General features: G+C 52.8%; 1 protein-coding gene across 1 annotated transcript in view; it reads right to left on the bottom strand.

Annotated features, from left to right (window-relative positions):
- Nucleotides 1-280: 280 nt before the first annotated feature.
- The window catches only part of LOC140402886 (CUGBP Elav-like family member 3), a 33,661-nt gene continuing 18,043 nt past the window's right edge, over nt 281-15,898 (bottom strand). The window contains exons 5-7 of the mRNA XM_072490513.1: nt 11,503-11,646; nt 1,880-2,012; nt 281-303 (exon numbers count right to left, since the gene is read on the bottom strand). Coding sequence (XP_072346614.1) covers nt 281-303; nt 1,880-2,012; nt 11,503-11,646 — 300 coding nt within the window. The remainder of the gene's footprint in view (nt 304-1,879; nt 2,013-11,502; nt 11,647-15,898) is intronic.

Genomic DNA, 15,898 nt, shown 5'->3' with positions numbered 1-15,898 from the left:
AGTTGCAAGGATTTATTCAGTAACAACAACTAGATAAATGAGTTTGACACTCTGCTGGTCTAACTCTAGTAACTCAGTTATAATGACGAGCTGTCCAACTGGGATCTAGGCCACACGTGGGGACCCAACCTGAGATCGAAACTATTCTGGTGCTAATCCTCCAGCCAGGAGTGAGAGGGAGCGTCCAGTGTGTGTCTGGTTTTATAATGAGTTGTGTAGTGACCTCTAGTGGTCGTGCCACAGCCGGGTGTTCTGATTAACCCCTTAGTTACATGTCAGTCTACGTTTCATTACACACCTGACCTACAATAAACACGCACAATAAGCATTTTTATCAACTACAAACATAAATACCCCACACAGCTACAGTAAATCTATGTATAAATAACTCTTAATGAACTCCCCCCTTAACTGTTCCAATTCAATAACAAGACCCCATAAACCAGTACCACCTTTCCAAAGGTGTGGTCCAGCTCACGGCTCTCAAGACCTGGTATGGATGCTCCTGTTTCCTTTCCAAAACAGCAGGTTTGAATTCTTTCCAGAAAACAGTTATTTATTTTCATGTTATCAAGCAGTCTGGAAACAGCTTTTACAATGACGATACGGAGACACTTCTTTTTCAACTGAGCAGAACGAACCAGTTCAAAGTGAGAGTAAAACTCAGAGCCACAGCCCAGCTCCCAACTCAAAAACCAAAGTAAAAACCAACTCCCAGAGCCACAGCCCAGCTCCACCCACACAATGACATTGCTGAAGCCATGTGATGAGACAAAAACATTTCTTAAAGGGACAGTCCCATGACACAGAGAGGGGGAGAGAGAGAGAGAGTCAGACAGACAGACAGCGAGAGAGAGAGAGACAGAGAGGGAGAGAGAGTCAGACAGATAGAGACAAAGAGAGAGAGAGAAAGAGAGAGACAAAGAGAGAGAGAGAAAGAGAGAGACAGAGAGAGAGAGACAGAGAGAGAGACAGAGAGAGAGAGAGACAGACCGAGAGAGAGACACACAGAGTGATACAGAGAGAGAGACAGAGACATAGAGAGAGAGAGAGCGAGAAAGACAGAGAGGGAGAGACAGAGAGAGAGACAGAGACAGAGAGAGAGAGAGACAAAGAGAGAGACAGAGAGAGAGAGACAAAGAGAGAGGGATACAGAGAGACACAGAGAGATAGAGAGAGACAGAGAGAGAGAGAGAGACAAAGAGAGAGAGAGAGAGAGAGAGAGAGAGAGAGACAGAGAGAGAGAGAGAGAGAGAGACAGAGAGGGAGACAGAGAGAGAGAGAGACAGAGAGAGAGACAGAGAGAGAGACAGAGAGAGAGAGAGATAGAGAGAGACAGAGAGAGAGAGACAGTGAGAGGGAGAGACAGACAGACAAAGAGAGAGACACAGAGTGAGACAGATAGAGCGAGAGAGAGAGACAAAGAGAGAGAGAGACAGAGAGAGACAGACAGAGAGAGAGACACAGAGTGAGACAGAGAGAGAGCAGAGACATAGAGACATAGAGAGAGGCAGTGAGAGAGAGAGACAGACAGAGAGAGCGAATCAGAGAGAGAGAGAGACACACAGACAGACAGGCAGAGAGAGACACAGAGTGAGACAGAGAGAGAGAGAGAGAAAGGAAGTAGAATTTGACTGTGAATCCTCCCCCTGCTGAATAGTGTTTAAGGAGCGAGTGTTTCCCGTGTGTTTCCAGAGTGACGGGATGGTCCAATCACCACCAGGCTGGCTGTGGTGGGTCACAGGCGTAACCTCAGAGTGCCTCCCCCGGCCCGGGCCAGGGTCCGAGAGACCCTGAATCCCGCCGTACCGACCGGGCTCGGCGAATCCTGACGTCCCCCACCCCACCGCGCCCCGTCTCCATTACACGACACACTCACCTGACGCTGCTGTTAGCGGAGTGGCGATCAGGCCGTTTGGGGTGATGGATGCGATCTGCTGCATCTGTACGGCCAAGGGATTGAGGTAGGAGGTCTGTGTGACAGCCATCAGGGCTGCCTGTTGTTGCATCAACTGTGAGGGCAAGAGAGCAGGGGTTAAACACAGCCCCAGTACAGGAGAGCAGGGGTTAAACACAGCCCCAGTACAGGAGAGCAGGGGTTAAACACAGCCCCAGTACGGGAGAGCAGGGGTTAATCACAGCCCCAGTACAGGGGAGCAGGGGTTAATCACAGCCCCAGTACAGGAGAGCAGAGGTTAATCACAGCCCCGGTACAGGAGAGCAGGGGTTAATCACAGCTCCAGTACTGGAGAGCAGGGGTTAATCACAGCCCCAGTACGGCAGAGCAGGGGTTAAATACAGCCCCAGTACAGGTGAGCAGGGGTTAATCACAGCCCCAGTACAGGAGAGCAGAGGTTAATCACAGCCCCAGTACAGGGGAGCAGGGGTTAATCACAGCCCCAGTACAGGAGAGCAGGGGTTAATCACAGCCCCAGTACAGGAGAGCAGGGGTTAATCACAGCCCCAGTACAGGGGAGCAGAGGTTAAACACAGCCCCAGTACAGGAGAGCAGGGGTTAATCACAGCCCCAGTACGGGAAAGCAGGGGTTAAATACAGCCCCAGTACAGGAGAGCAGAGGTTAATCACAGCCCCAGTACGGGAGAGCAGGGGTTAAATACAGCCCCAGTACAGGTGAGCAGGGGTTAATCACAGCCCCAGTACAGGAGAGCAGAAGTTAATCACAGCCCCAGTACAGGGGAGCAGGGGTTAATCACAGCCCCAGTACAGGAGAGCAGGGGTTAAATACAGCCCCAGTACAGGAGAGCAGAGGTTAATCACAGCCCCAGTACAGGGGAGCAGGGGTTAATCACAGCCCCAGTACAGGAGAGCAGGGGTTAAATACAGCCCCAGTACAGGAGAGCAGAGGTTAATCACAGCCCCAGTACAGGAGAGCAGAGGTTAATCACAGCCCCAGTACAGGAGAGCAGGGGTTAATCACAGCCCCAGTACAGGAGAGCAGGGGTTAATCACAGCCCCAGTACGGGAGAGCAGGGGTTAAATACAGCCCCAGTACAGGAGAGCAGAGGTTAATCACAGCCCCAGTACAGGAGAGCAGAGGTTAATCACAGCCCCAGTACAGGGGAGTGGGGTTAATCACAGCCCCAGTACAGGAGAGCAGGGGTTAATCACAGCCCCAGTACAGGAGAGCAGGGGTTAATCACAGCCCCAGTACGGGAGAGCAGGGGTTAAATACAGCCCCAGTACAGGAGAGCAGGGGTTAATCACAGCCCCAGTACGGGAGAGCAGGGGTTAAATACAGCCCCAGTACAGGAGAGCAGAGGTTAATCACAGCCCCAGTACAGGGGAGTGGGGTTAATCACAGCCCCAGTACAGGAGAGCAGGGGTTAATCACAGCCCCAGTACGGGAGAGCAGGGGTTAAATACACCCCCAGTACAGGGGAGTGGGGTTAATCACAGCCCCAGTACAGGAGAGCAGGGGTTAATCACAGCCCCAGTACAGGAGAGCAGGGGTTAAACACAGCCCCAGTACAGGGGAGTGGGGTTAATCACAGCCCCAGTACAGGGGAGCAGGGGTTAAACACAGCCCCAGTACAGGAGAGCAGGGGTTAATCACAGCCCCAGTACAGGAGAGCAGGGGTTAATCACAGCCCCAGTACAGGAGAGCAGGGGTTAATCACAGCCCCAGTACAGGAGAGCAGGGGTTAATCACAGCCCCAGTACAGGGGAGCAGGGGTTAAATACACCCCCAGTACAGGAGAGCAGGGGTTAAACACAGCCCCAGTACAGGGGAGTGGGGTTAATCACAGCCCCAGTACAGGAGAGCAGGGGTTAATCACAGCCCCAGTACAGGAGAGCAGGGGTTATTCACAAGCCCCCAGTACAGGAGAGCAGGGGTTAATCACAGCCCCAGAGCAGGGGTTAAACACAGCCCCAGTACAGGAGAGAGCAGGGGTTATTCAAAGCCCCAGTACAGGGAGAGCAGGGGTTAATCACAGCCCCAGTACAGGGGAGCAGGGGTTAATCACAGCCCCAGTACAGGAGAGCAGGGGTTATTCAAAGCCCCAGTACGGGAGAGCAGGGGTTAAATACAGCCCCAGTACAGGAGAGCAGGGGTTAAACACAGCCCCAGTACAGGAGAGCAGGGGTTAAATACAGCCCCAGTACAGGGGAGCAGGGGTTAATCACAGCCCCAGTACAGGAGAGCAGGGGTTAAACACAGCCCCAGTACAGGGGAGCAGGGGTTAAATACAGCCCCAGTACAGGGGAGCAGGGGTTAATCACAGCCCCAGTACAGGAGAGCAGGGGTTAAACACAGCCCCAGTACAGGAGAGCAGGGGTTAAATACAGCCCCAGTACAGGGGAGCAGGGGTTAATCACAGCCCCAGTACAGGGGAGCAGGGGTTAATCACAGCCCCAGTACAGGAGAGCACGGGTTAAACACAGCCCCAGTACAGGAGAGCAGGGGTTAAACACAGCCCCAGTACAGGAGAGCAGGGGTTAATCACAGCCCCAGTACAGGGGAGCAGGGGTTAAATACAGCCCCAGTACAGGGGAGCAGGGGTTAAATACAGCCCCAGTACAGGGGAGCAGAGGTTAATCACAGCCCCAGTACAGGGGAGCAGGGGTTAATCACAGCCCCAGTACAGGGGAGCAGAGGTTAATCACAGCCCCAGTACAGGGGAGCAGGGGTTAATCACAGCCCCAGTACAGGGGAGCAGGGGTTAATCACAGCCCCAGTACTGGGGAGTGGGGTTAAATACAGCCCCAGTACAGGAGAGCAGGGGTTAATCACAGCCCCAGTACAGGAGAGCACGGGTTAAACACAGCCCCAGTACAGGAGAGCAGGGGTTAAACACAGCCCCAGTACAGGAGAGCAGGGGTTAAATACAGCCCCAGTACAGGAGAGCAGGGGTTATTCAAAGCCCCAGTACGGGAGAGCAGGGGTTAATCACAGCCCCAGTACAGGAGAGCACGGGTTAAACACAGCCCCAGTACGAGAGAGCAGGGGTTAAACACAGCCCCAGTACGAGAGAGCAGGGGTTAAACACAGCCCCAGTACGGGAGAGCAGGGTTTAATCACAGCCCCAGTACAGGAGAGCAGGCGGTAAACACAGCCCCAGTACAGGAGAGCAGGGGTTAAACACAGCCCCAGTACGGGAGAGCAGGGTTTAAACACAGCCCCAGTACGGGAGAGCAGGGGTTAAACACAGCCCCAGTACATGGGAGCAGGGGTTAAACACAGCCCCAGTACATGGGAGCAGGGGTTAAATACAGCGCCAGTACGGGAGAGCAGGGGTTAAACACAGCCCCAGTACAGGAGAGCAGGGTTTAAACACAGCCAGTACAGGGGAGCAGGGGTTAAACACAGCCCCAGTACAGGGGAGCAGGGGTTAAGTACCGCCCCAGTACAGGGGAGTAGGGGTTAAACACAGCCCCAGTACAGGAGAGCAGGGGTTAAACACAGCCCCAGTACAGGAGAGCAGGGGTTAAACACAGCCCCAGTATAGGGGAGCAGGGGTTAAACACAGCCCCAGTACAGAAGAGCAGGGGTTAAATACAGCCCCAGTACAGGAGAGCAGGTGTTAAACACAGCACCAATATGGGAGAGCAAGGGTTAAATACAGCCCCAGTACAGGGGAGCAGGGGTTAAACACAGCCCCAGTACAGGAGAGCAGGGGTTAAATACAGCCCCAGTACAGGAGAGCAGGTGTTAAACACAGCACCAATATGGGAGAGCAAGGGTTAAATACAGCCCCAGTACAGGGGAGCAGGGGTTAAACACAGCCCCAGTACAGGAGAGCAGGGGTTATTCAAAGCCCCAGTACGGGAGAGCAGGGGTTAATCACAGCCCCAGTACAGGGGAGCAGGGGTTAATCACAGCCCCAGTACAGGAGAGCAGGGGTTATTCAAAGCCCCAGTACGGGAGAGCAGGGGTTAAATACAGCCCCAGTACAGGAGAGCAGGGGTTAAACACAGCCCCAGTACAGGAGAGCAGGGGTTAAATACAGCCCCAGTACAGGGGAGCAGGGGTTAATCACAGCCCCAGTACAGGAGAGCAGGGGTTAAACACAGCCCCAGTACAGGGGAGCAGGGGTTAAATACAGCCCCAGTACAGGGGAGCAGGGGTTAATCACAGCCCCAGTACAGGAGAGCAGGGGTTAAACACAGCCCCAGTACAGGAGAGCAGGGGTTAAATACAGCCCCAGTACAGGGGAGCAGGGGTTAATCACAGCCCCAGTACAGGGGAGCAGGGGTTAATCACAGCCCCAGTACAGGAGAGCACGGGTTAAACACAGCCCCAGTACAGGAGAGCAGGGGTTAAACACAGCCCCAGTACAGGAGAGCAGGGGTTAATCACAGCCCCAGTACAGGGGAGCAGGGGTTAAATACAGCCCCAGTACAGGGGAGCAGGGGTTAAATACAGCCCCAGTACAGGGGAGCAGAGGTTAATCACAGCCCCAGTACAGGGGAGCAGGGGTTAATCACAGCCCCAGTACAGGGGAGCAGAGGTTAATCACAGCCCCAGTACAGGGGAGCAGGGGTTAATCACAGCCCCAGTACAGGGGAGCAGGGGTTAATCACAGCCCCAGTACTGGGGAGTGGGGTTAAATACAGCCCCAGTACAGGAGAGCAGGGGTTAATCACAGCCCCAGTACAGGAGAGCACGGGTTAAACACAGCCCCAGTACAGGAGAGCAGGGGTTAAACACAGCCCCAGTACAGGAGAGCAGGGGTTAAATACAGCCCCAGTACAGGAGAGCAGGGGTTATTCAAAGCCCCAGTACGGGAGAGCAGGGGTTAATCACAGCCCCAGTACAGGAGAGCACGGGTTAAACACAGCCCCAGTACGAGAGAGCAGGGGTTAAACACAGCCCCAGTACGAGAGAGCAGGGGTTAAACACAGCCCCAGTACGGGAGAGCAGGGTTTAATCACAGCCCCAGTACAGGAGAGCAGGCGGTAAACACAGCCCCAGTACAGGAGAGCAGGGGTTAAACACAGCCCCAGTACGGGAGAGCAGGGTTTAAACACAGCCCCAGTACGGGAGAGCAGGGGTTAAACACAGCCCCAGTACATGGGAGCAGGGGTTAAACACAGCCCCAGTACATGGGAGCAGGGGTTAAATACAGCGCCAGTACGGGAGAGCAGGGGTTAAACACAGCCCCAGTACAGGAGAGCAGGGTTTAAACACAGCCAGTACAGGGGAGCAGGGGTTAAACACAGCCCCAGTACAGGGGAGCAGGGGTTAAGTACCGCCCCAGTACAGGGGAGTAGGGGTTAAACACAGCCCCAGTACAGGAGAGCAGGGGTTAAACACAGCCCCAGTACAGGAGAGCAGGGGTTAAACACAGCCCCAGTATAGGGGAGCAGGGGTTAAACACAGCCCCAGTACAGAAGAGCAGGGGTTAAATACAGCCCCAGTACAGGAGAGCAGGTGTTAAACACAGCACCAATATGGGAGAGCAAGGGTTAAATACAGCCCCAGTACAGGGGAGCAGGGGTTAAACACAGCCCCAGTACAGGAGCGCATGGTTTTAACACAGCCAGTACAGGGGAGCAGGGGTTAAGTACCGCCCCAGTACAGGAGAGCAGGGGTTAAACACAGCCAGTACAGGGGAGCAGCGGTTAAACACAGTCCCAGTACAGGGGAGCAGTGGTTAAACACAGTCCCAGTACAGGGGAGCAGGGGTTAAACACAGCCCCAGTACAGGAGAGCAGAGGTTAATCACAGCCCCAGTACAGGAGAGCAGGGTTTAAACACAGCCCCAGTACAGGAGAGCAGGGGTTAATCACAGCCCCAGTACAGGAGAGCAGGGGTTAATCACAGCCCCAGTACAGGAGAGCAGAGGTTATATACAGTCCCAGTAAGCAGGAGTTAAACACAGTCCCAGTACAGGGCAGCAGGGGTTGAACACAGTCCCAGTACAGGGGAGCAGGGGTTAAACACAGTCCCAGTACAGGAGAGCAGGGTTTAAACACAGCCCCAGTACAGGAGAGCGGGGGTTAATCACAGCCCCAGTACAGGAGAGCAGGGTTTAAACACAGCCCCAGTACAAGAGAGCGGGGGTTAATCACAGCCCCTATACAGGAGAGCAGGGTTTAAACACAGCCCCAGTACAGGAGAGCGGGGGTTAAACACAGCCCCAGTACAGGAGAGCGGGGGTTAAATACAGCCCCAGTATTGGAGAGCAGGGGTTAAACACAGTCCCAGTACAGGAGAGCAGGGGTTAAATACAGCCCCAGTCCAGGGGAGCAGAGGTTAAACACAGCCCCAGTACAGGAGAGCGGGGGTTAAACACAGCCCCAGTACAGGAGAGCAAGGGTTAAATACAGCCCCAGTATTGGAGAGCAGGGGTTAAACACAGTCCCAGTACAGGAGAGCAGGGGTTAAATACAGCCCCAGTACAGGGGAGCAGAGGTTAAACACAGCCCCAGTACAGGAGAGCGGGGGTTAAACACAGCCCCAGTACAGGAGAGCAAGGGTTAAATACAGCCCCAGTATTGGAGAGCAGGGGTTAAACACAGTCCCAGTACAAGAGAGCAGGGGTTAACTACACCCCCAGTACAGGGGAGCGGGTGTGTAACACAGTCCCAGTACAGGAGAGCAGGGTTTAAACACAGCCAGTACAGGGGAGCAGGTGTTATACACAGTCCCAGTACAGGGGAGCAGGGGTTAAACACAGCCCCAGTACAGGGTAGTGGGGTTAATCACAGTCCCAGTACAGGGGAGCAGGGTTTAAACACAGCCAGTACAGGGGAGCAGGGGTTAAATACAGCCCCAGTTCAAGAGAGCAGGGGTTAATCACAGTCCCAGTACAGGAGAGCAGGGTTTAAACACAGCCAGTACAGGGGAGCAGGGGTTAAACACAGTCCCAGTACAGGGGAGTGGGGTTAATCACAGCCCCAGTGCAGGGGAGTGGGGTTAATCACAGACTGTACAGGAGAGCAGAGGTTATACACAGTCCCAGTACAGGAGAGCTGGGTTTAAACACCGCCCCAGTACAGGAGAGCAGGGGTTAATCACAGCCCCAGTCACAGCCCCAGTACAGGAGAGCAGAGGTTATACACAGCCCCAGTACAGGAGAGCAGGGTTTAAACACAGCCCCAGTAGAGCGAGCAGAGGTTATCCAGCCCCAGTACAGGGGAGTGGGGTTAAACACAGTCCGTACAGGGGAGTGGGGTTAATCACAGCCCCAGTACAGGGGAGTGGGGTTAATCACAGACCCAGTACAGGGGAGTGGGGTTAATCACAGCCCCAGTACAGGAGAGCAGGGGTTAATCACAGCCCCAGTACAGGGGAGTGGGGTTAATCACAGACCCAGTACAGGGGAGTGGGGTTAATCACAGACCCAGTACAGGGGAGTGGGGTTAATCACAGCCCCAGTACAGGGGAGCAGGGGTTAATCACAGCCCCAGTACAGGGGAGTGGGGTTAATCACAGCCCCAGTACAGGGGAGTGGGGTTAATCACAGCCCCAGTACAGGGGAGTGGGGTTAATCACAGCCCCAGTACAGGGGAGTGGGGTTAATCACAGCCCCAGTACAGGAGAGCAGGGGTTTATCACAGCCCCAGTACAGGGGAGCAGGGGTTAAATACAGCCCCAGTACAGGAGAGCAGGGGTTAATCACAGCCCCAGTACAGGGGAGCAGGGGTTAATCACAGCCCCAGTACAGGAGAGCAGGGGTTAATCACAGCCCCAGTACAGGGGAGCAGGGGTTAATCACAGCCCCAGTACAGGAGAGCAGGGGTAAATACAGCCCCAGTACAGGAGAGCAGAGGTTAAACACAGCCCCAGTACAGGAGAGCAGGGGTTAATCACAGCCCCAGTACAGGAGAGCAGGGGTTAATCACAGCCCCAGTACAGGGGAGCAGGGGTTAAATACACCCCCAGTACAGGAGAGCAGGGGTTAATCACAGCCCCAGTACAGGAGAGCAGAGGTTAAACACAGCCCCAGTACAGGAGAGCAGGGGTTAATCACAGCCCCAGTACAGGAGAGCAGGGGTTAATCACAGCCCCAGTACGGGAGAGCAGGGGTTAAATACAGCCCCAGTACAGGAGAGCAGGGGTTAAATACACCCCCAGTACAGGAGAGCAGGGGTTAATCACAGCCCCAGTACGGGAGAGCAGGGGTTTATCACAGCCCCAGTACAGGGGAGCAGGGGTTAAATACAGCCCCAGTACAGGAGAGCAGGGGTTAATCACAGCCCCAGTACAGGGGAGCAGGGGTTAAATACACCCCCAGTACAGGAGAGCAGGGGTTAATCACAGCCCCAGTACAGGAGAGCAGGGGTTAATCACAGCCCCAGTACAGGGGAGCAGAGGTTAAACACAGCCCCAGTACAGGAGAGCAGGGGTTAATCACAGCCCCAGTACAGGAGAGCAGGGGTTAATCACAGCCCCAGTACGGGAGAGCAGGGGTTAAATACACCCCCAGTACAGGAGAGCAGGGGTTAATCACAGCCCCAGTACGGGAGAGCAGGGGTTAATCACAGCCCCAGTACAGGGGAGCAGGGGTTAATCACAGCCCCAGTACGGGAGAGCAGGGGTTAAATACACCCCCAGTACAGGAGAGCAGGGGTTAATCACAGCCCCAGTACGGGAGAGCAGGGGTTAATCACAGCCCCAGTACAGGAGAGCAGAGGTTAATCACAGCCCCAGTACAGGGGAGCAGGGGTTAATCACAGCCCCAGTACAGGGGAGCAGGGGTTAATCACAGCCCCAGTACAGGGGAGCAGGGGTTAATCACAGCCCCAGTACAGGGGAGCAGGGGTTAATCACAGCCCCAGTACAGGGGAGTGGGGTTAATCACAGCCCCAGTACAGGGGAGTGGGGTTAATCACAGCCCCAGTACAGGGGAGTGGGGTTAAACACAGCCCCAGTACAGGAGAGCAGGGGTTAATCACAGCCCCAGTACAGGGGAGTGGGGTTAATCACAGCCCCAGTACAGGAGAGTGGGATTAAACACAGCCCCAGTACAGGGGAGTGGGGTTAATCACAGCCCCAGTACAGGGGAGTGGGGTTAATCACAGCCCCAGTACAGGGGAGTGGGGTTAATCACAGCCCCAGTACAGGGGAGTGGGGTTAAACACAGCCCCAGTACAGGAGAGCAGGGGTTAATCACAGCCCCAGTCCGGACCCCTGCTGCCCGGTTGATTCGAGGCTCTGGCGTCTCTGGTCTCAGTTGGGAAATGGCCGGAGTGTTTGGATGTGGAGATGCCGGCGTTGGACTGGGGTGAGCACAGTAAGAAGTTTCACACCAACCAGGTTAAAGTCCAACAGGTTTGTTTCGAATCACTAGCTTTCGGAGCGCTGCTCCTTCCTCAGGTGAATGAAGAGGTCTGTTCCAGAAACACATATATAGACAAATTCAAAGATGCCAAACAATGCTTGGAATGCGAGCATTAGCAGGTGATTAAATCTTTCCAGATCCAGAGACGGGGGTAACCCCAGGTTAAAGAGGTGTGAGTTGTGTCAAGCCAGGACATTTGGTAGGATTTCGCTGTGTTTGGGTCAGACACTGGAGAGCCTCACTATTCCTCACCGCCTGCGTGTACGCGCTGTAGGCTCCGAACTGAGCCGCCATCGGATGGAACATTCCCAGCTGCCCGACTACCTGCTGCATCCGCCGCAGGGTCCGCTCTTTGTCCGTGTCGGCAAACTTCACCACCAGGCTTGACGGGACACCCTGCCCCGGAGTCAGAGAGAGAGACGGAGAACGTTAGCCCCACAACGTGAACCATTTTCCCGCCGGAGATTCAGTAGGGCCCATCGAACACCGTCGCAAACATACATAGGACATAAATATAGAACATTACAGCGCAGTACAGGCCCTTTGGCCCTCGATGTTGCGCCGACCTGTGAAACCACTCTAAAGCCCATCTACATTATTCCCTTATCGTCCATATGTCTATCCAATGACCATTTGAATGCCCTTAGTGTTGGCAAGTCCACTACTGTTGCAGGCAGGGCATTCCACGCCCTTACTACTCTCTGAGTAAAGAACCTATCTCTGACATCTGTCCTATATCTATCTCCCCTCAATTTAAAGCTATGTCCCCTCGTGCTGGACATCACCATCCGAGGAAAAAGGCTCTCACTGTCCACCCTATCCAATCCTCTGATCATCTTGTATGCCTCAATTAAGTCACCTCTTAACCTTCTTCTCTCTAACAAAAACAGCTTCAAGTCCCTCAGCCTTTCCTCATAAGATCTTCCCTCCATACCAGGCAACATTCTGGTAAATCTCCTCTGCACCCTTTCCAATGCTTCCACATCCTTCCTATAATGCGGCGACCAGAATTGCACGCAATACTCCAAATGCGGCCGCACCAGAGTTTTGTACAGCTGCAACATGACCTCATGGCTCCGAAACTCAATCCCTCTACCAATAAAAGCTAACACACCGTACGCCTTCTTAACAACCGTCTCAGCCTGGGTGGCAACTTCCAGGGATCTATGTACATGGACACCGAGATCTCTCTGCTCATCCACACTGCCAAGAATCTTACCATTAGCCCAGTACTCTGTCTTCCTGTTATTCCTTCCAAAATGAATCACCTCACACTTTTCTGCATTAAACTCCATTTGCCACCTCTCAGCCCAGCGCTGCAGCTTATCTATGTCCCTCTGTAACTTGTGACATCCTTCCGCACTGTCCACAACTCCATCGACTTTAGTGTCATCTGCAAATTCACTCACCCATCCTTCTACACCCTCCTCCAGGTCATTTATAAAAATGACAAACAGCAGTGGCCCCAAAACAGATCCTTGTGGTACACCACTAGTAACTGGACTCCAGTCTGAACACTTCCCATCAACCACCACCCTTTGTCTTCTTCCAGCTAGCCAATTTCTGATCCAAACTGCTAAATCTCCCTGAATCCCATGCTTCCGTATTCTCTGTAGTAGCCGACCATGGGGAACCTTATCAAATGTTTTACTGAAATCCATATACACCACATCAACTGCTTTACCCTCATCCACCTGTTTGGTCACCTTCTCAAAGAACTCAATAAGGTTTGTGAGGCACGACCTACCCTTCACGAAACCGTGTTCACTATGTCTAATCAAATTATTCCTTTCCAGATGATTATATACCCTATCTCTTATAAACCTTTCCAAGATTTTGCCCACAACAGAAGTAAAGGCTCACTGGTCTATAGTTACCGGGGTTGTCTCTACTCCCCTTCTTGAACAAGGGGACAACATTTGCTATCCTCCAGTCTTCTGGCACTATTCCTGTTGATAAAGATGACTTAAAGATCAAAGCCAAAGGCTCAGCAATCTCCTCCCTAGCTTCCCAGAGATCCTAGGATAAATCCCATCTGGCCCAGGGGACTTATCTATTTTCACCCTTTCCAGAATTGTTAACACCTCCTCCTTATGAACCTCAAGCCCTTCTAGTCTAGTAGCCTGAATCTCAGTATTCTCCTCGACAACATTGTCTTTTTCCTGTGTGAATAGTGACGAAAAATATTCATTTAGCACCTCTCCTATCTCCTCAGACTCCAAGCACAACTTCCCACTACTGTCCTTGACTGGCCCTACTCTTACCATAGTCATTCTTTTATTCCTGACATACCTATAGAAAGCTTTCGGGTTATCCTTGATCCTACCTGCCAAAGACTTATCATGTCCCCTCCTGGCTCTTCTTAGCTCTCTCTTTAGGTCCTTCCGAGCTAACTTGTAACTCTCGAGCGCCCTTACTGAACCTTCATGTCTCATCTTTACATAAGCCTCCTTCTTCCTCTTGACAAGTGTTTTGACTGCCTTAGTAAACCAAGGTTCCCTTGCTCGACCACTTCCTCCCTGCCTGACAGGTACATACTTAGCAAGGACACGCAGTACCTGTTCCTTGAACCAGCTCCACATTTTCATTGTGCCCATCCCCTGCAGTTTTCCTCTCCATCCGATGCATTCACTGTACACAATCCCAATGGACACAAACCCCTTCCCATTCCCTGTACACAATCACAATGGAGCCAAACCCCTTCACATTCACTGTACACAATCCCAATGGATCAAACGCCCTCCCCATTCACTCCACTGGACACAATCCCAATGGATCAAACCCCCTCCCCATTCACTGTACACAATCCCAATGGACCCGAACCCTTTCCCATTGAGTGTACAAAATCCCAATGGACACAAACCCCTTCCCATTCACTGTACACAATCCCAATGGACCCAAACCCCTTCCCATTCACTGTACACAATCCCAATGGACCCAAACCCCTTCCCATTCACTATACATAATCCCAGTGGACCCAAACCCCTTCCCATTCACTGTACACAATCCCAATGGACCCAAACCCCGTCCCATTCACTGTACAAAATCCCAATGGACCCAAACCCCGTCCCATTCACTCAGCACAATCCCAATGGACCCAAACCCCTTCCCATTCTCTGTACACAATCCCAATGGACGCAAACCCCTTCTCATTCACTGTGCACAATCCCAATGGACGCAAATCCCCTCCCCATTCACTGTGCACAACCCAATGGACACACACCCCCTCCCCATTCACTGTACACAATCCCAATGGACCCAAACCCCTTCCCATTCACTGGACACAATCCCAATGGAGCCAAACCCCTTCTCATTCACTGTGCACAATCCCAATGGACCCAAACCCCTTCCCATTCACTGTACACAATCCCAATGGATCAAACCCCCTCCCCATTCACTGTACACAATCCCAATGGACCCAAACCCCTTACAATTCACTGTGCACAATCCAAATGGACGCAAACCCCCTCCCCATTCACTGTACGCAATCCCAATGGATCAAACACCCTCCCCATTCACTGTAACCAATCCCAATGGACCTAAAAACCTTCTCATTCACTGTAAACAATCCCAATGGAGTCAAACCCCTTCCCATTCACTGTACACAATCCCAATGGACCCAAACCCCTTCCCATTCACTGTACACAATCCCAATGGAGTCAAACCCCTTCCCATTCACTGTGCACAATCCCAATGGACCCAAACCCCTTCCCATTCACGGTACACAATCCCAATGGATCAAACCCCCTCCCCATTCACTGTACACAATCCCAATGGAGCCAAACCGCTTCCCATTCACTGTACACAATCCCAATGGATCAAACACCCTCCCCATTCACTGTAACCAATCCCAATGGACCTAAAAACCTTCTCATTCACTGTAAACAATCCCAATGGAGTCAAACCCCTTCCCATTCACTGTACACAATCCCAATGGACCCAAACACCTTCCCATTCACTGTACACAATCCCAATGGACCCAAACCCCTTCCCATTCACTGTACACATTCCCAATGGAGTCAAACCCCTTCCCATTCACTGTGCACAATCCCAGTGGACCCAAACCCCTTCCCATTCACTGTACACAATCCCAATGGATCAAACCCCCTCCCCAATTCACTGTACACAATCCCAATGGAGCCAAACCGCTTCCCATTCACTGTACACAATCCCAATGGATCAAACCCCCTCCCCATTCATTGTACACAATCCCAATTGACCCAAACCCTTTCCCTCTCTGTACACAATCCTAATGGACCCAAACGCCTTCTCATTCACTGTGCACAACCCAATGGACACAAACCCCCTCCCCATTCACTGTACACAATCCCAATGGACCCAAACCCCTTCCCATTCACTGTCCACAATCCCAATGGAGCCAAACCCCTTGCATTCACTGTGCACAATCCCAATGGACCCAACCCCCTTCCCATTCACTGTACACAATCCCAACGGACCCAAACCCCTTCCCATTCACTGTACACAATCCCAATGGACCCAAACCCCTTCCCATTCACTGTGCACAATCCCAATGGATCAAACCCCCTCCCCATTCACTGTACACAATCCCAATGGACCCAAACCCCTTACAATTCACTGTGCACAATCCCAATGGATCCAAACCCCTTCCCATTCACTGTACACAATC

The sequence above is a fragment of the Scyliorhinus torazame genome, chromosome 26 (assembly GCF_047496885.1).
Source record: "Scyliorhinus torazame isolate Kashiwa2021f chromosome 26, sScyTor2.1, whole genome shotgun sequence".
In the NCBI taxonomy this organism is placed as follows: Eukaryota; Metazoa; Chordata; class Chondrichthyes; order Carcharhiniformes; family Scyliorhinidae; genus Scyliorhinus; species Scyliorhinus torazame.
This window is presented reverse-complemented; position numbering and strand designations above follow the sequence as displayed.